The sequence below is a fragment of the Antrostomus carolinensis genome, unplaced genomic scaffold (genome assembly GCF_000700745.2).
Source record: "Antrostomus carolinensis isolate BGI_N321 unplaced genomic scaffold, ASM70074v2 scaffold49613, whole genome shotgun sequence".
Taxonomy (NCBI): Eukaryota; Metazoa; Chordata; class Aves; order Caprimulgiformes; family Caprimulgidae; genus Antrostomus; species Antrostomus carolinensis.
The window spans coordinates 32,790-52,685 of record NW_010308251.1 but is presented as its reverse complement, the minus strand read 5'-3'; the positions used below and the strand labels follow the sequence as shown (position 1 = coordinate 52,685).

The window sequence follows — 19,896 nt, the reverse complement described above, 5'->3', positions numbered from 1 at the left end:
TATTATTTTACCACTAAAATGCTGATAAAATAATGCTTACCTTAAAATCAGTGTTCATTTTCAAGGCAGAGTGTTTCCTCATATCAAAAGTCAGGCTTTTTTGCTGTTAGTACCTGAACATAAGGTAAAGATAATATTGAAAACTTTCTGGGTTTTGATTGTTTTTTCTCTCTTTTGCTTAAGGATTCAATAAGAGATATTAAAACTAATAAAGGCCAAAAAAATAGTAGAGTGCAACACTGAGACAGTATTTGTTGGTAAGACATTCTGTAGCCATTATAATCTGACTGCTTTCCTTGAGGATTTTTTGTCTCCTTTTACTAGAGTGAGAGCAGTCAAAAGAGGCAAGCATTAAATCTGGTAATACTAACTTTAAAACAAAACAAAAAGGTCTACTTATATTGCCTCCCGGTTTTGATCCAGCAAATGAAATATTCCATAAGCAAATTTAGGTCTGGAACATATACATCAGTCATATTTTGGGTTTTAAGTGCATAGTGTTTTCTGTAGGAGTCACCCATTCTTCGCATAGACTATTGCTGCGCAGGGAAACAAAGTAATCTGCCCATTCACTAAAGTCTTGCTTATCCTAAGCTGTTTTCCATATTTGACTCAGGATTGTAAAGATATGGCCTCCAGATAAAAAATAATTTGTGGAATGTCATTTGTTGAGTATAGGAGGCATCTGAAGATTATCTTTACATTTCAATACCTTCAATCTGACTTGTTCATGGAAATTTACCTGAAAAAAAGGAAAGGCCAGTAACAGCCATGCCTGAAATGTAATTCGACTAGGGAGAAGAATGGAAGGTTTCTGGGCAGAGGTCATATGTAGACAACGTGTAATACTGGTAAGCGCCACTGGGGAGGATTTCTTGTAAGCTATTCACTTTTTTTATTAAGTTAACTGACATTCTCTCATCAGTGTAGTTTATGACATGTCTGAGTCTGGATGCATTAAACCAAACTCCTCCATTTTGATTTGGTGAAGTTTTTTCCTATTAAAGACATTCCCAGCTTCCTCTTTTTACATGTCCCTTTCTTTAATCTTCTTCCCCAACGGCCCCTTGCCAAATGGAAGGAGTGAACTGACAGAAGCACCAGAGTTAATTTTTAGGAGTTACCTGTTGTGAAATGCCAAGCCTGGGGTATGTAGTTCACTGTGGCAGATGAACAGGTTAGTAAGTTCAGATGCTGTTTATATGACACTTTTGGAAGTCTAGAAAGAAGTTTGTCTGAGAATAAAGTACAGCATTTTTTAGCCTCCTCCCCACTCCACTCCCTCCTTTTCCACCTACTAAAACAAGCAGTGTGGGAGTAAATTTAGAACTTGATGTTAATAACCATGTTTAACTGACACCCCCACAGATGACACTTGTCTTTATAAAAGGACAGGTCAGTTATCAACAGGTGCAGTAATTGAGCTTCTAGCTTTTAAAAATGTAAAAAATTAGAAAAGTAAATGTATGGGAGAACTACTATCATAATGACTAAGCACAGCAGCTGTCCTTTAATTTCTTTCTTGGTACTGGAGTGAATTGATCCATCTGTCTTCTCTTCCTTAAGACAGTGAATTTAAACTACAACAGATCTAGCTGAAAGAGATATTACAGAATTTGTTTTCTGAAAGTGTTCTAATATGAATGATGTGTTATGGTAATTCAGGAAGATTGGTGATCAAGCACGGTGTATGGGGCCATGATACTTTCTCAAGCATCTTTCCCACAAATAGTTTCCTGTACTGGTTTCATTTGCCTCTCTAACATGCTCAGAATGACATACTGTTTGATCAGTGCTAGTTACAGACAATGTTTGCTGCATATAACAAACAATTTACGTGGATAGAAGCAATATTTAAAGTTGAGTAGTATGGATCTGCAACTATTGCACTAGATACTCTTTCTATATTGAAAATCCTTGTTATCACAACAGGGCTGGTAGGTTTCTATATGAGTTTACATTTTGAAATGTAAGTGGGCTGTGCCATGAAAGAAACATTGGCTGACCAGACTGGCTGAGTCAACTTTAAAACCAAATCACAGATCTCTTGTGCAAGAAAGTAAGAGTTTGTACTCTGCCATAAGTACTGACTTTATTCTGATGTTGTCATTTTTTGGTCTTAGGATCTGAAAATGCTTGTGAAAAGACTTCATTTATGTTTCTGCGACAAGAGTTGCCTGTGAGATTGGCAAACATAATGAAGGAAATAAGCCTGCTTCCAGACAACCTCCTAAGAACACCTTCAGTTCAGCTGGTGCAGAGCTGGTAAGAACAGTGTCATTTCATACCTCATACACAGAAGTTGGAGAAACAACTCATTCTCTTCTACTGAAAGAACATTTTATGTGCTTGTTACATGAACATCACTTATTGAGACTGAGTAAATATCCCAGTGTGACATAAATCAGAAACTAAATTTACAGACTTGGAAGAAAACCTTTAGGAGCAATTAGAGAACCCATAAGGGAACAAAAAAATAATTGAGTATTGCAGGTAGTCATGTATGAGAATTCAGTAAAAACAAAAATTCACCTGAACCATGTTTAATAGGGGACTTACTTAACTAAAATGAAGGAGCTAGTTGAAGGAACCAACAGAAGCAGCCTAATGCACAAAATGCTTCCAAAACATAGTATAACTCATTTAAAAGACAAATTATTACAGATTGAGAGTAAAGGTGTAGAAAATATGAAAAGAGGAATATGAATAGGAAGCTCCCAAAGCCAAAATATTAAAACAACAGAAAGAATATGAGGCTATTGAAATAAAAAAGACATCCTTTGAAAAGTAAAATTTGTTTCTGAGTAAGGAACTTACACTTAAGTATAAACTCTTGTAAGATGAAAGCAAAATAAAGAGATTGCTTGGCAGCTGCTAAAGGCACATGGCTATCTGGAAAGGCTTTTAAAGTTAGAACAGAAAATCTGCCAGTGAATAAGTGGGACTGATTACATGACTGAACTATAAAAAGAACTATCTCTTAATGAAACATGAATGCTTAAATTCTCATACTAAATGACATTGATCAAATGGAAAACGCATTCCACTTGGACAAATGCAAAGTAAAGCACAGAGAGGAACCTCTTCTCCCTTTATGCTTGCTTACTTACAATGGAAAAATAAAATTTTGATGCTACTGAGGATATTCTTCTGAATATGTCAGTTGACAGGCAAGAAGGCAAACAGCATTAGGAACTAAGTTACAAACAAGGAGGAGTATAATTGTACCACTGTGTTAGCCCATTATGCCTCTGAACTGCATGCGGTTTTAGTTACTCCATCCTGAACAGAAAAGACCAAGAGGGATAATCAGAGGGTTGGAATAATCCCTACGTGAGGAGAAACCAAATAGAATTCTTCAGCTTGGAAAATACACATCTAAGGAAAGAGATGGCAGAAATACTTAAATCATGAACAAGCTGGGAAGATTTTCTAATAACAGGAACTAGCTGGGGCTGCAAATAAGTGATCACCTACTGGGTTTAAAACATAAGGAAGATCTTTTATGCATTCTAATTAAAATGTGGAATTCATTGCACTGGAAATCTTTGAAGAAAATATCATTAACAGTTTCAAAAGGATCTAACAAAATTCACAGCAGATAGGTCACTGGGATATATCAAATACAATGATTTGGAAACAAGCAGCCTTGGAAGACCATAAATTGCTAACCAAAGGGATCTGGGGAGGCATATTATAATTGGTCTTTGTCATGTTTCTTTTGTTGAAAGGTATGTTCAAAGTCTTCAGGAGATCCTTGACTTTAAGGACAAAAGTTCAGAAGATTCAGGAGCTATTCACAGGTAAGGATGTGCTGTCACATGTATTATGTTAATATTATGTAGAATGACTGGCAAGAAAATGAGTATCTTAAGAAAAATTTCAGCTGCCTCCAATCTTTACATAAGAATTGCAGTAACATCACCCCATCCCTAAAAGGAGGGTACATTAAAACATGAAACAAAGCACTTTTGTGCCATATTATTCTGGTCAGGGCTTTTTTTGTTTTACTGAGAAGCTATGAATACGTTAAACTTGACCCAATGTTTACCAATTCCTTACTTGTAATGTTGGAACTGATGTATGGAAGTCTTCACTTGTAAAGTAGGTTTGGTCATTGTTGGCTGACCCTAACTGCCATTTGACAGGCGTGGGATGATCTGCGTGAAAATGCTTGGCACAGTTTTCTCTTTTTCTTGGCAATAATAAGTAAATAATATTTTTATAAATAATCAATAGAGGTTGAGTACTGATTGTTTCAATGCTAGTTGCTTGAAATTCACTATAAAGACTGATCTGTCTTCTTATTGCTGTAGGCAGACCTATGATACTTCTGTACATAATGGTCTTGATTTTTGTAGTCAGATCCTCTGTTCGACAGAGTATTAAATTCACTTGAAAGTGAAATACTAACAATATATTAATCTTAGTTTTACAGATACTGTGATAAAAATCCGTAATCGACACAATGATGTAATTCCTACGATGGCTCAAGGAGTAATAGAATACAAGGAAAGCTTTGGCATTGATCCAGTGACCTCACAGAATGTGCAGTATTTTTTAGACCGTTTCTACATGAGTCGCATTTCAATTAGAATGCTCCTTAATCAACACTGTAAGTGGCACTTTTGAAAGGAGGGAAAAGGATACCTGTACTATATATTTTCCTTTCATTTTTAAGAGCTTAATATGTTCTTAAATGCTTCTTAGGAGTACACTATTTGCCTTGCTATTTATAAACTCATTCTTAATACAATTCTTAAAATATTTACTAATAGTAGGATTTCTAGTATAGTGAAGATTGGAATTATAGATTGCCTATGAATTTCTGTTGAGCAAAACTGAAGACAAACTAAAATTATAAAATTATATTGGATTATTAAATAATATTTTCTTTTTTGGCAGCTTTACTGTTTGGTGGGAAAATCAATCCAGCTCATCCAAAACACATTGGAAGCATTGATCCTACCTGCAGTGTTGTTGAAGTTATTAAAGGTAAATTCAGCAGATAAGAACAAAAATCCTGAAAACTTACATTAGCGTCTATAGTGAGAGCCAATACACATCTTGATACGCATATACTGTTTAGTTCTTTCCTACCCGGAGCAGAAGTTTCATGTAAACCGTAATACAGTTTTGTCACTTTTTCCAATAAACCCACTTTTTGAGAGAAAAAACAAAATCTCCCTGACAGTGCACGGTGTTTTCAATTTTTGTTCTTCTTTTTGGCAAACTGTAAAGGAAAAAAAGAAGTGGAGAGGGAAATGTAACTTTCTGTGTTTTTATTGTAGATGGCTATGAAAGTGCCAAGAGACTTTGTGATTTATATTACATGAGCTCTCCAGAACTCATCCTTGAAGAGCTGAATGGTAAGTTACTATATTTTCATATAGTTTGTGTTCTCTGTAGCTACTGCCATAGTTTGGTTGGTGTTTTTGTTGTTGTTGTTTTTTGTTTTGTTTTAAATTAGAAGGTTTTCTTCATTCCTCCCTGTTAATTAGAAAACTGAAACCAGTAGAAAAGCTTTTGACACTACAGCTGTTGATATAACAGATTTTATCAGCCTCCTTCTCTCCTTAAGGTTTCTTGTATGTCTTCACCCTACACTGTCTATTGAATCTTCCCCTCTCTGCATTTCTTGTGACACTTTTAAGATTTATACTAAAATTATATTCTATATTCTCTTGCTTATTCAGCTATCAAGTTCTTGTAGTTGTAATTAGATACAGTACACTCAAGTCATGGTAAAAATTATTTGAATGCATTGTCCGTGACTTGAAAAAACAGTTTACAACTGTGTTGCTATGAACTCGGAGGTCGACTATTGTCCACATAGTCTTGGTGAATGCTAAAGAGGCTTTCTGACACTACTTGCTAGAGTACTTTTCAAGATACTAAACACCAAGTTTGGCCAGACCTACAAAAACAAGCAGTCAAAACTGCTTCTACAAGTCATTGCAAAAGCCAAAGTGCAACCACAGTAACTTGGCTTAGGAAGCTTAAAGGCAAAGAAAGTGCGTCCTTAACTACACATTCTAGATATTTTCTTCCTACTATACCAACCTATCATTCTGTATCTAGGTTAAATGACCTCTTTCTGTCTTTGGAGCACGATACTAAAAACACTTGTAAGAAGCTATCAGTCGTGCTAGCTAGTACTGAGTAGTCATTTGATGGTGTATGTGTTCCAAAAACCAAAACAAATAGTTCAGTTTTTATAAAAGGAGTGACCTTTTGCTCAATGAATTGTGAAGGTGAGTTAAACCTGATCCAGGCCAAATGCACATTCCTTGTCCACAGCTGAGTGGAGACCATTAATTAAACCTTAGGCATGGGATCTGGAGGTGGAGGCATGGAGGAAAGCAGTTAACTTGAGGACAGGAACAGGACATATTTCAAAGTGTGATTTTTTTTTTTCCCCTTTTTTATTTTTGCTGGGTACATAATTCTAGATCTTCTGACATCACTAGTATTCAACATTTATGTTCATAAAGCACCAGTCATTAACAGAGTCTGGTGAGAAATCATTTATTTGTTGAACTGAAAGAACCTTAAGAGCCAGCAGAATTTTCTGAGCAACCTTTCCTTAATATCTGATATAATAAACACATTCCCATGATATATTTTCTAGAATTTATTGTTAAAAAAAAGTTTGAAAACTACACCAGTTTTATAGACAGAATTGTCTACCTAATTTTTAAGGTTTCTTGTTAGAAATCAGCATTTTCTAAATTAATCCAAGAATAGGCTGTGCTGTAGTTACTACTTGGTGCATTATAGGATCATAAGATAATTCAGGTTGGGAGGGACCTGAGGAGCCTGACTTCCTGCTCAAAGCAGGGACCCCTACGAGGTCAGAGCAGGTTGCTCAGGGCTTTATCCAGTTTGGTCTTACAAATCCTCAAAGGATGACAACAATGTAACATCTCTGGGCAACCTCTTTGAATGCTTAACTGTCATGGTGAAAAAGCTTTTCTCTATATCCAGTCTGAACCTCTGTTATTTCATCTTGCACTCACTGTTTCTTGTTCTCCCACCACCTGCAGAGCCTGACTATCTTCATGATAACCTCCTGACAGGTATTAGAAAGCAACCATTATATGCCCTAATCAGTGATGCCACAGTGGGTTTTAAGATAAATTTCTAAAGCAGCAAGCACATTTTAACATCTTGAGTATGACTTTTGATTAACATACAACTTCTCAAGATTTCTGTTCAAATTTTCCTTCTCTTGTAAATTCTCTCAACAACACAAATACACATTTTGAATTACTGTGGGAATTAATAAAATATTCCTAGTTTGCTATTTAATTATTTAGACTCTCTTTTCTCCAGTTAAATCACCAGGACAGCCCATGCAAGTGGTGTATGTGCCATCACATCTCTATCACATGGTTTTCGAACTTTTCAAGGTCTGTGCACTTACCATTACACAATTCTTTTATACACCTTTGTTTAGTGAGATTGTATTTGTTTGACATTTTGAACCAATTCTAGATAGCAGTGTGTTCTTGCAAGTGCAAACCTCTCACTATTTGACTACAGGAAGATACCTAAATTACTATTTAGACAAAGAGTAATTGCATAGAAAATGAACAGTTTTAAAGGATGTATCTCCTTTGCCTAGCCACTGAATACATCTGATACCCTCTGAGTAGATAGTTTTGTCAAAAATCTTAAAATGTATAAAGACATTAGTTAACAAAGCAAGTGAGAATAAGCTAAACAATTTCTGGGACATTTTCAAATCTGGTATAATGTGTAACAGGTACTATAGAGCTTTCCTCAAGCAGTTCAATCCTAGACTTTTCTTGATCTTTGTCATATTGCATATACTATGCATTATAAAGAGTTCTACAAATAAAACTGCACATTAAAATATTAGGATATTTGTTCTAAAAAAAATTAAATATTTGAAGTCTATGTATTCTAATGAACTATATAAATACTGATATTGAATATACTAGAAATAGTAAAAAAACTGTTCTAAAACCATATACATTTGTCCTGATTCTGAAATATGTGATAAAAATAACTTCCCTAAACTCTTGTTTTAAGATAATATACAAAGTGGTAAGAACAGGATTTAAGTTGTACCTGACTGTTGCAGAATGCAATGAGAGCCACCATGGAACATAATGCTGATCGATGCATTTATCCTCCAATTCATGTACACGTCACGTTGGGAAATGAGGATTTAACTGTGAAGGTACTAACTTTTTTATTATTTGAAGGTTATTTTAATTAGTTTTTTTCCCTGTCATAGGCAGCGTATTACTAACTTTAGCTGATACAATTCCAACAATACATTGTATGTGATTATATAGTATGTAAGTAACAAGACCATTACGGAACTTCACATACTGTATCAATAGGAAATTCACGAAGAGGTTGCACAGTTACACTGAAGGCTCTGCAATGAATTTAATGCTTTTGCCATTCTCATATCTTGCCTAGCTTATAAGCAGCCATGACTAAAACTAAAGTAGCATCTTTATACAATTATTGTATCAGCATTTTGTACCTGACAATGATAGAGCTATACAGGTGTTAAACAACTGGAAAAAAGGGAAATAAACATTATGTATTCCATGCAAGTCAAACCTTCCTGAAGCAGTTTGCAGAGTAATTTCTTTTTCCATACAACATCTGTGTTGATTTCAGAGACCAACTGCAAGCACTGGCTTTTTCATAGGTCTAACTAAACTGTAGTAAAACAACTCTTCTACCTTACTCCTTCAGTAGTAGGTTTTTATAGATTGTATTTAACTGGCAGTATTCCTAAGGAATAAAGATAAAAATACACAGAACCTAACATTTGCTAAAAGGTATAGATACTGACTTCAGACAAGATTGAGTTATGACCAAGATAAAAGCAATGCACAGTTTAAATAGAATTTTCTTTCTTCCAAGAGATTATGAATGCTTCTTATGGTAGTATTTTATTTAAATGGTTTAGATAAGGGATGAAAGGGAAGGATTAATCTCTCTCTGGTCATTGCTGTAGCTGAGAGATGAGAATTTAAGAAAACTCGTAATTAATAGGAGCAAGTTTATGTTGTGTTTTACCTGAACTTTCTCTGGATTGTTGTTTGAGAGCTGTCTTTTATACAAATGTATTCAGGGACATAATGCCACATGTTCCTTCTTGTTCCAGATGCGTGATCGTGGTGGAGGTGTTCCTATGAGGAAAATTGACAGACTGTTCAACTACATGTATTCAACAGCACCACGTCCACGTGTTGAGACATCACGAGCTACACCTTTGGTATACAAATCTATACCTTGTAATCTTGAGTACGTTTAATTGTCAGAAAATAAACCATTTAGCCAAAGCTGTGAACTACTAACTTTATAGATGCAATGAGTATTCACCATTTGGATGTTAATGGATGCTTAATCAAATATTTTTCTGAAAATAACTGGAAAATTGCATAAAATACTAAAAATTATTTAAACTTGTTCAATATTCTGTTTTTATCTACCAAATATAAAGATCAGCTACCTCAAGCAGAACAGTTAGGCATGCTGCATGTACTGCAGTATGGACAAGACTGAATTCTCGTTGTGGCCACTGAATGAAAGGAAAAGTAATTATAGCAGTGATTTTGGATCAAATCCATACCTTCATTTGTGCTGTGTAGTCAGTTGTACCATCCCCCAGCAAGGATGAAGGTACACAGATGGGACAGGGCATATGAAGAATCTACTTTGGTCTCGGGTGAACTTAATATTAATAGATGAACAAAAAGTAAAGCCTTAGCTCTCAGTAAGAAGCTCTGAGGAGCATTCCTGAATTTATTCTCTCACATTGTATCATTCAAAATGTGTTTTTTAAACGTACATAGTGTTCTGCATCTAGATGACTGTGCAACTTGTTAAACACTAGATCTTTACTGAGAAGTGTTGTGTATGTTTATTGAGATATTACCTCTAAAGTTTAGTAGATAAATAAAAATTTGCACTTACCACTTCAGAGCTATGTCCTGCTACTGCAGAGAGGGCTTGACAGAATTTTGGTATAAGCTACAAATTCACAGATATTGCTTCTTTGACCTTTTTTACATATACTGATGATGAAATGTATCTGACTTAAGTATTCAGTGTTCTTAAGATGAACAGCTCCAGGAGGCATAAGACAGATTCAGTACAGTTTTATTTAATGGTGTCATCTCTTATTGAAAAAACTACCATAATATAAGAAATGTTATCTAGCAGCACTGTCTGATGAAGGGGTTAAATATTTTTTTCATAATCACAATCATCCATACATTCTTCTGGTTCTGGGGTGTATAATAGTTCTGGGTGGCATAATAGTTCACACTTGAACTCCTCTTACTGTCAAACATCATGCTTAGTTTGTCTGTTTACCTATTAAGTTAAAACAAAAAACATCACTGATTGAGGCAGTTAATGAAAACACTTTTTCTCCTGGACCAGGCTGGATTTGGTTATGGCTTACCCATATCACGTCTGTATGCACAGTACTTCCAAGGCGACCTGAAACTGTATTCCTTAGAAGGCTATGGTACAGATGCAGTTATCTACATAAAGGTATGATGTAACACTTCACCATTTTAAATTCTTCATCAACTCTAACTGCTAATGGAACTCCTTGTTCTGTTACTATGACTTTGATTAAAAAGAATCATCAGCTACAGTCTTTTCTACTTACAGGCCTTATCAACAGAATCAATTGAAAGACTCCCTGTATATAACAAAGCAGCCTGGAAACATTATAAAGCAAACCATGAAGCAGATGATTGGTGCGTTCCAAGCAGTGAGCCAAAGGACATGACCACTTTTCGCAGTACATAGCTTTTTTCCTCAACACTTCATAAGAAGTAGGTTTGTCTGTAAAGGGAATTTAAAAGACCTGATTTACACTAAGATGCTGAGCCACATTTGATATGTGAAAATAATTTTACGTGGAGTAACAGAAAGTGTAATGTAATTACTTTTTTCTGAAATTAAAAAAACCCCAAACAAAACACAAGAAAAATCCCAAACCTGTACATACTTTACATTTTAAGTGTCAAGGTCACACTTAATTTGTTCCACTTTCTATTTGAGTACTTTCAGTAGTCATAAATCACAGGAGCAGTAACTTCAGGTTTTATAGGGACCAATGCAATCTCTTTAATATCTGGTGAAAATGTATTAATTCATATAATTACAAAATTGTTTTAATAGAAGAACTATTGAAAAAACTTACTAGAGCAGCTTTCCATTATAAAATATTTCAGATTAATGAAAAACTCGTTAAGAAATATTGAGGAGCTCATTGCTATATCTTTGCACCTGTATGGCACTTTCTGTTTTTTTCTCTTAAGCATGCTGAAGCCTAATTTTGCAAAGTTAGATATGTTGACTACACGCTTTGCCTACATCAAGGTTTTTGGCAGCTGTAGAAATCACACTTAGGTTTGTAGGGATTAAAAAAAAAAAGTTCTAGCTGCTACCACTGGTATAATGTGTCATCTCAGGTATGTGGTATCAGTCATACTTCTTTGGTTGTAATGTGAATATTTAATACACGTGAAAAACTTCTCTTGCCACGACCATTGTGAATTAGAAAGTGTTGGCTTGCGTGCGGTAAAGATACGCTGTCTTGCATTTCCTTGCATTTCTGTGGGTAATATCAAAACACAGTATCAATGTTCTAGCCCTAGTAAGATCTCAGACTTGGGTATGTCAGGTTACAGGTGTAAATGGAAACTATTTTAATAAACAGATTTTTTTTAATTTGCCCTTAATAGGGCATCTTTATGACTTTGACAATAGAAATTACCTTCTCAGGAGTATTTAAGAAAACATGGAATTAATAGTTTTTGAAAATACCTTTATATTTGTGATGTGCTTCTGGCCTTGTTTAGGTAGTAACTGTAGTTATGAAGTCACACTATAACATAAATAAGGTAAGCAGAATGTGTTTATCAGTCAAAGGCAAACTGTCAAAACATACTGGGGAAGACAGAGATGGGAAATGAGTATTACATTTCAGGTACAAAGTCCTTCTTTTAATAAAGGGTTCAACTTCTTTTAACGCCTATTGTGCCAGCTTTGTTCAAATCATACACATCTATGTTGCACCTTGATCCCTGTCGTTCCTGAACATTTCAGGAGTGATGCAGTTAAAGACACTGAGAACTAATCCTTTTCTCAGTTAATTCATTGCATGCAATTCTGTGATTTTTGTTCTGCAGCAGATATGCATAATCCCTCTGAGAAAGAATATTCCTGTATTTTGTTAGTTTACTAGCTCTGAACAGAGCAGGTGGTGAGATACCACAAGTGAAGGGAATTGCTGGTATGTCAGAAATAGAAGTAATGTTATTCTACTTGTAGCTGAGGCAGATTAAAGATTATCACCTCCCTAGCCTAGTTCTGCAAAACAAAATGGTTTTATATGCTGGTCAAGCTCATGTAAAGCCACTTTAACATGAATATACACAGATAAACTGACACTTACTATTCTGGCTTAACTGGCACCAGAACAGTAGTTACCTGCTCCATTCAGGGAGAGTGGAGGCACTTGAGAGGTCCCTGTTTTTCTTCTTTTACAAGGATGTGAGGTGGTGACTGGCATACCTTTCAATCTGCATGGCTACAAATGGGAGGAGAATCTATAGCTGTTCTTTTCTTCAGCCTGCAAGAGGATGTGTGAGAAATTCCACATATGGTAAAATGAGGCATAGACAAAAATTAGAGGGAATGCTTGCAGCTATTGTTTTTGCTAAACTAAGGCTGAAAGTTACAGCAAGGGATTTTAAAAACTCAACTCTGAAGCTGAACATTCTAGCTTTTACACTAAGTTTTAAATGTTTAACTAACTTTATTGAACTGATTTTAGTAATATATGAGAACAAGAGATGTTTCCGAAGAAAAGCTAACAGTTTGTTTTCTAAAAAGTCTATTAAGTATTTCATAAGGTATTATTGAAATAAAACCTCCTTCATGCTCTCAGCTAGCTACCAGTTGAATTCTGATTATCAGAACAACTTGCCATTTAATTATATTTGCATCTGTCTCCCCACCTGCCACCCCCAATGACTGTGCTGAAAACACAAATCTAGTAATATTTTGGTTTACAACATTTAACGCTACTTACAAGTTTGATCTTTTATTACTTTTGATTGAAACAGAAGTTCAGAATATAATTCTTGTGTTTAATACTTTAATTACTGTACTGAAGGCATTGCTAGCACACTGGTTAAGTTGAAGTGAATCACTGTAGAAAATTAGTATACTAGCTCAGCTATTGGAATGCTGAAATTAATAGTTTTGTATGCAAATAAGCTCAGTCTTGCACTGTAAAATTAATCTTGGTCTGTGTTAACTGATTTTTTTTTTTTAAAGAATCACTACATTTATTCATTAAAACTATTTTAAAAATTAAACTTTCAGTTGGGTGATTTTGTGGCTTGGTAACTAAGCTTGTTCCTTGGAGCCAGCCTTCTTGTTTAGCATCTGACAGATGTTAAATGCTGTGGGCTGTGATAAATAATGTTCTTTTGCTCAGGTGCTAGGTGAGTTTATCATCCCTGCTATGGCCGCCATTTAAGTACAACAGCTCTGCACAGGCAAACCTTTGAAACCATTATTTCCACTGATCTCCTTCCTGAGATAGACACTTCACAGGGTGCAACATTAAGTGCAATAGGCTTAAAGGAAAAAGGTAATACATGGTTGTATCAATATTCTTTGTTCTAACAGAAAGCACTTAACGGAGAAATAAACTTCCTTGACTGAATTAATTGAAGGGTGGTTTTACATGTGTGATCCTAAGCATTTGATCATTCTGTACTTCTAATTCCCTTCTCTTTTATCAGTAGGGCAGCATTCCTTTCGGGCTCAAGGTCTGTAAGTTTGGAGTATGAACTCAAACCTACTGGAAACAAAGTAAATAAGTTAAATCTTGACCAGATAATTGTCTCTGAATGCATGAAACTGAAAATGGAACCTCTTTTTAAAAGTAATTATTACCAAGATTTTCAAACTTTATTTGGAAATGCATAGTGTGCAGAAGCACTTCCACACAGTCCTTTTGCAGAAATTCTTAAGACATTTATACAAAAAAATAACAACTGTGAAACACCAACAGTGAAGTTCATTCATTTAATTAAAATGAAAAACAGTCCATAGATTTAAAGGAGAACTTGGTCCACATAAATGAATTATGTAAGTTTTGTTCTAATCCATTCTATGGTGGAATTGATATTTAAACTAGTCTATGTTTCTGGAATAGTCTAATTAAAGGAAGTGCTGTTATAGTATCTCTAGAAAATAGTATGTGAATATACAAAACACCAATTCATGTTCTAAACTATTCTGAGAATCAAATCCTCCTTTAAAGAGAAACAATCTGTAGCCTACAATCGAACATTTAAATACAATACAGAAACCCAGTGCTTCAGTGATAATTTTTTCCTACAATTCTTCCCTCAGTATTTTAAGTTTGAAAAATGGTATAGTTTAAAATTAGCAAATATATAAATTTGGTCCGCAAAAATCTTGTAGCAGGTAGAAAAGAGAAATACATGTATTGCAAATTGATCTTATTCATAGCATAAATCTATAAAACTATGTATTATTTAGGAAAAATAGGTTAAAAAAGATCTTATTTATAGGTTTAAACCTTGTCCCAACACCATATGGGTAGTGTACAGAAAACTTATTATGCTTAGTATATGTAGTTTGTGAAAACTACTTAATATTTCTTGTTATTTTCTCAGTAAATTGCTACACATAGAATTCAAAAACAATGTGCTATTACCACAGTGAACTCTGAATGAAAATCACAGAAATACAAGAATTTAAACAAAATAATCCATAAATTTGAAATACATGCTTTCTTTTTAAATTAATTTGACATTATGATTTTCTTAAACTTAATTTTTACTATACATCTTTAGTGGCAACAGATAAACAGACTGTGACAGACTGAATTTGTTGGCAGGATTTTTCTATTGTCCCTCTATCAGATTCAACTCTATCAAATGCTAGTTGACTAATACTGGAATGATTTTTAATATAGTATTCTACTTTTCACAAACATCAATTTCAATGAAAAGGGCATATGAGCACAAATATTAGTTAAGGCAGAAAGTTAAATTATCATCTGTTAGCACAGGCAGAGTCAACTAGGAATAGAAATACTGAAAACATTGTTTCATTATATTGGGCTGTAATGGGGAGGGACTATAATTAAAAAGTAAAAAACCACCTACCATGTTCAACTGTTGCACTTTCCCTCCTCCCTCAATTGTACAATTATATACAAATCTGCTGAACTTCCTCAAGATGAAGCAAGTCTGTGCTAAAATGAAACAGGGTCATTTTAGCAGCTTGATTCAAGAGTGGTTACCACTCTGCCAGTCTTGCGAACTTCTCTTTCCTTCTTTTGAACTTTTTCCTTCTGCTTTTCTAGTTTTTCTTGTGTTTTTCTAATATCCTTAATTTTTTTCTTTATTGTTGATCGGTCATTTTGACTGGAAACTCCCAAAGCCTTTGAGAGGGGGGAAAAAGAAAAATACCTCTTCATTAATTTTTCCAACAGCATTGTCAATCATGCTTTTGCATGAACAGTTTAAGAAAGTGTTACTAACTTCACTGCAACATACTCTGTTATTTGAAATATAAGGACTTAAGTCCTCGAGCACTGTAAATGATCATCTGGGTAACAAGGTAAGGAAAGAACCAAGGGCCTAATCTTGCTCAGTTGTGAAATAGCTTCTCGTATTTTACAAACATGTAGACACCTGAGAATTTCAAGCAAATAGCACAGTAAGTAGTAGTCTCAAAATATTTTTCTAGCTCTTTTTATACAAGAGGAATTTATATTCAGTAACTATTCTTTAATATTAAGGATTTTAAAGTGTATGATTAAAAAGTGTATTCAGTAAGTAAACGGTACACTATGATTTTTGATCAGCAGGTGGCAGTACCCGATGCCAAGATACAGGCAGCACCTGCTCACACTCTATGGAACTCCAAATGGCTTTAGGTGTAAATTAAGCTTTAAGCATCAACATCTTAAGTTCCCCAGAGACAGTCATTTGACAGACCAGTTTTCCTCTGTGTCCAAGGAAACATTTATTTAACAAAACACAAGGCATTTAGTGTTGCACATCTATTCTAAAATGCAGGTATATTTTGGAGACTGAAGGTAGACCCTTTTTTTTTCCTCTGTAAAACACTCACATCCTGCTATTGATCACTAACAATAATTTGCCTTACGCCAGAATAGACCAGTGAACCTCATTTTAGTCACACATCTTGCCTGTCTAAAATGCAGTCTGATAATCTAATGAGAAAGAAAAACGAGAAGTTTACTACCACTATAAGGGATACATACCATGCAGCTTCCGATTATTTTTCCGATTAAACATGGCTTGTCTTTTATTGTACAACCAATTACTAAATTCTTACCTAACTGTATAGTCTCCAAGTATTTCAAAAGCAAAAACTCTATCCTTTAAAAAGCCAGGAAAACAGGAAAATAGACTTTGTAAGTTAAAAATATGTCTGAATAAGCAGTGAAATTTATACCATTACACATCTGTTGTGGGATATTCACATACCTTTAACTTCTCACTGTCAAGCTGCATTAACTGCTGTCCATCTATGTTCATAGCTGTGAACTCTGTAATATACTGCTCCATGTTCATTCCCATTAACCAGTGGCATACTTGCTGGGTGGTCCATTCAGAAATAGGTCTATTGTGCCATTGATTTTGTTTTCCTGTTGTGGTAAATTCATCATCTAATGCCTAACCAATTGAGAAAAGTCACCGTAAGCAATGTTTTACTTGACAATGTGTTGAATTCCAGTTGCCAATTGACTTCAATTAACAAAATGCATTTTAAAACATAGTCTAGCTCCAAAAGGACTTAAGTTCTTGAGATCACAGTTCATAGTCAGTTTGCCTAGGAGTCTGCTATAAACAAAATAACACTACAACATTCAACAGAAACTAAGTCAGAAATAGAGAAAATAAATGGTTTTCTCTCAGAAATTATATAGCAAAGCATGCACTTAAATTTGTTGTATCCTAACAATGAACAAGTTTCCTCAGTTGGTTAAGGTGCTCAGTCCTAATGTTAGGTACTGCCTTACACAGCATCAGGAAGAATCAAGTAGCACTTAAACTGTATTACTGATTATTGGTAAGTGAAAGAGATCCAGAATAAAAGCAATTCTAGTAGTCAGTAAATCTGGTGACTGTTCCAGGTACAGTTTTACTAAACTTGGTGCATTTCTAAAGCGAGGATTGTTTATTCTCTCATCTAACGCCATCACATCAACATTTTAAAGGGTCTGTCTAGTAGAAGATCATTTCAGAAACACAAGAGCTTGTAGCCTTCCACTGAAAATACACTTTGCCAGCTCACAGAGCTTTTGAAGCTCCCTGCTTCAATTTCAGTTGGCTTCTGAGGGGAAAAAGGTACTGCTGTTCATCCTGAAGCACTCTATTACTTCATCACAAAAGAAAAGCTACATAAAACAGACCTCAGTGTCTGTACAGAAGAAATTCTAGTGTGATACTTGAATCAGTAACATCAGAGTTACCTGAAGCTTTATTAACTATCCAAAATGATCCCTCGCTAGCTCATGATTGACTACAGGCTGCATTAGACTTGCGGGCTGCTCCACTAGGCAGCTTCCACTAATTATCAAAGATATTTGCAAAACAGCGGAAAGTATGCTCACTTTTTCCAGCAAGCCCTACACGTATCATTTGTAAACAGAAAACATGGAAATAAGCATCTTTCTAGTGATGGACTTGAGATGTGACCCTCTAAGTTTCAGGTGAACAACTACAGCTCTCAACTAGAGGGATCTCATTAAATCCATCTCCCTAGATGGAAAATTTGAGGGAGCTGACTGAATGTAACAAAATATTTCTGGCAATTGCAAGTGAAAGACAGTGAGACATAGCCCTGTCAGACAACCTGATCATGCAGTAAACTGGATCTGAGAGCGCACCATTGAACCTACATCTGAGGTGAAACAAATACCATCTTAAATTTCCGATATATCAGAGGACTACACGTAATTAGAAACAGCTTTGCTTTCCCTGGTCTGTGAAATAAAGGACAGTGGTTACATTAGGAGGTGGCCCAAATAGGAACGGGTTTGAGAGCAGAACAGTTTGTGCTGAGGTCCTAAAAGCCATACTACAAGCATTTCAAAGGATTTTGCTTCTGAATAGCTGTAGTCTAGTCACACAGGCTCAATGGCCATTAGCAGCTGGAACACACCAGGAACACTGTTCAAGCACATCTGATTTTATTTCCAAGATAAATCAAAGTAAGGCCAGTGGGGACAATCAGGAGATTTAGTTCAAAAAATGAACTCCTAATCCAAATAAAAATCCTTACGCAGATATAACAAGTGTGAACACATCCACCTTCCTGATGTGCAAAAGAAGAACAGCAATTTTCACAAAGTACCAGCAAAAGGCTCTAGAAGAGGTTTTGCTTTAAGTGCTCTACACAGCATCTGCATCGAGACAACTGGGGCACAGTGAGTTTTCTATCCAAGCTGTCAAGCTTGAGATGCTTTGTACAGAGAAATCCATACAAATTACTGAAGGAATTTTAAAAATGCCGGTTTATTTTAAATAATTTTAGATAACTACTCCTCAACCTGATATTGTAACACAAAATATAAATTCATAACTTCTTATTTTGTCTTATACTAGCAAGTGCTCATGAATAATACACAAAAAAGGGGAAACTTTTTACATTTCAAGTTTGAGCTGTATCTCACAGTTGTCTGTGGTCTATCAGCAGTAAGAAATACCCAGAGGTCAATGGATCAAAACCATCTTCTGCTACCAAAACCTTGCCACACAAACCAAATACATACATATATTTATTTTTATATAATATATATATATTATCTATCTGTGTTATATCTCTCTCTATATAGATAATATATATATATTATCTATGTTATATCTATAGATATATATATCTATTTTTATCCTTTGGGAGTGTGTGTATAGTCTCCTTTACAATGAGAAATGTGAAAAACATTTTATTCCAGTTGGAACTCACCTCACTAATTTAATCTGCGATAGCTATGCAAGAGCTTTGCTTCTGTAACTGCAGAGTGTAAGTACTTGAAGAAGGTGTACTCTTGTCAAACAAAGAGGCTCAGATTCATTCACTTTGCCAAGGGAATGCAATCCCTTGAAAGAATCTCAGGGGCTCTCTGAACCAGTTCCTCCAAGCAGCATAGATTAGAGCAGACTGTACCATGGAGGAGTCCTCCAGATTGAGCTACTAATTACAGTCTAGGCTTTCAGCATCATCAGTTGCTAACAAAGCCTCCTACTTCATATTGGTAAAGACACAACCCTAAAACCAGAAGTGGTACCAAAAACTGGATCTGTGGTATCATCTCCTCACAAAAGTGAAGGTGAACAGGAAGACATTTAATCCTGTACAATTTCAATTTTTCACTACTGCACAAGGGAGAAGCACATCTGTAACTATTTTTTCAGAATATGAATAGGAAAGTGAAAAGTGTAGAAGAATAAGATGAAGAGCGCTGATTTTTGAGCAATCCTTATTGGTCAGTAAATAACGCCTCTACATCATTTTTTCCCCACTTGTTTACTGTTCTTCCAGAGGCAGAAGGACTGTCCCAAGCTTTCTGTACATCAGAGTTACAGTCCCCAAAACAGCCACCACACACATGAAAGATCAGCTGCAAATTCAGAAAGCAGAACTAAAACCATAAGGTATGGAAGCATGAGAAAACAATGTGCTTCTGTGTAAAAACACAGGTGATTCAGAAAGAAATACTGAAAGCTCTAAAGATAAAAATACAAAACCCAAGAAAACACCAATGCTATCACATCATTTAACAGGTTAAAAACTTTA

At 35.1% G+C, this 19,896-nt stretch overlaps 2 protein-coding genes across 2 annotated transcripts in view; one reads left to right on the top strand and one right to left on the bottom strand.

Annotated features, from left to right (window-relative positions):
• Nucleotides 1–2,120: 2,120 nt before the first annotated feature.
• On the top strand, nucleotides 2,121–11,740 carry LOC104523197 (pyruvate dehydrogenase (acetyl-transferring) kinase isozyme 1, mitochondrial). Its single transcript, XM_010165698.1, has 10 exons — nucleotides 2,121–2,265; nucleotides 3,732–3,803; nucleotides 4,431–4,615; nucleotides 4,906–4,995; nucleotides 5,292–5,369; nucleotides 7,336–7,412; nucleotides 8,111–8,209; nucleotides 9,158–9,268; nucleotides 10,441–10,554; nucleotides 10,678–11,740. The coding sequence occupies exons 1-10, from the start codon at nucleotides 2,156–2,158 to the stop codon at nucleotides 10,816–10,818; spliced, it is 1,077 nt and encodes a 358-aa protein (XP_010164000.1). The 5' UTR covers nucleotides 2,121–2,155; the 3' UTR covers nucleotides 10,819–11,740.
• Nucleotides 11,741–14,895: 3,155 nt separating this feature from the next.
• Nucleotides 14,896–19,896, bottom strand: part of LOC104523196 (neurabin-1) — a 37,463-nt gene continuing 32,462 nt past the window's right edge. Inside the window, exons 17-18 of the mRNA XM_010165697.2 lie at nucleotides 16,584–16,772; nucleotides 14,896–15,508 (exon numbers count right to left, since the gene is read on the bottom strand). Of these exons, the coding sequence (XP_010163999.1) occupies nucleotides 15,341–15,508; nucleotides 16,584–16,772 (357 nt within the window). The 3' untranslated portion in view covers nucleotides 14,896–15,340. The remainder of the gene's footprint in view (nucleotides 15,509–16,583; nucleotides 16,773–19,896) is intronic.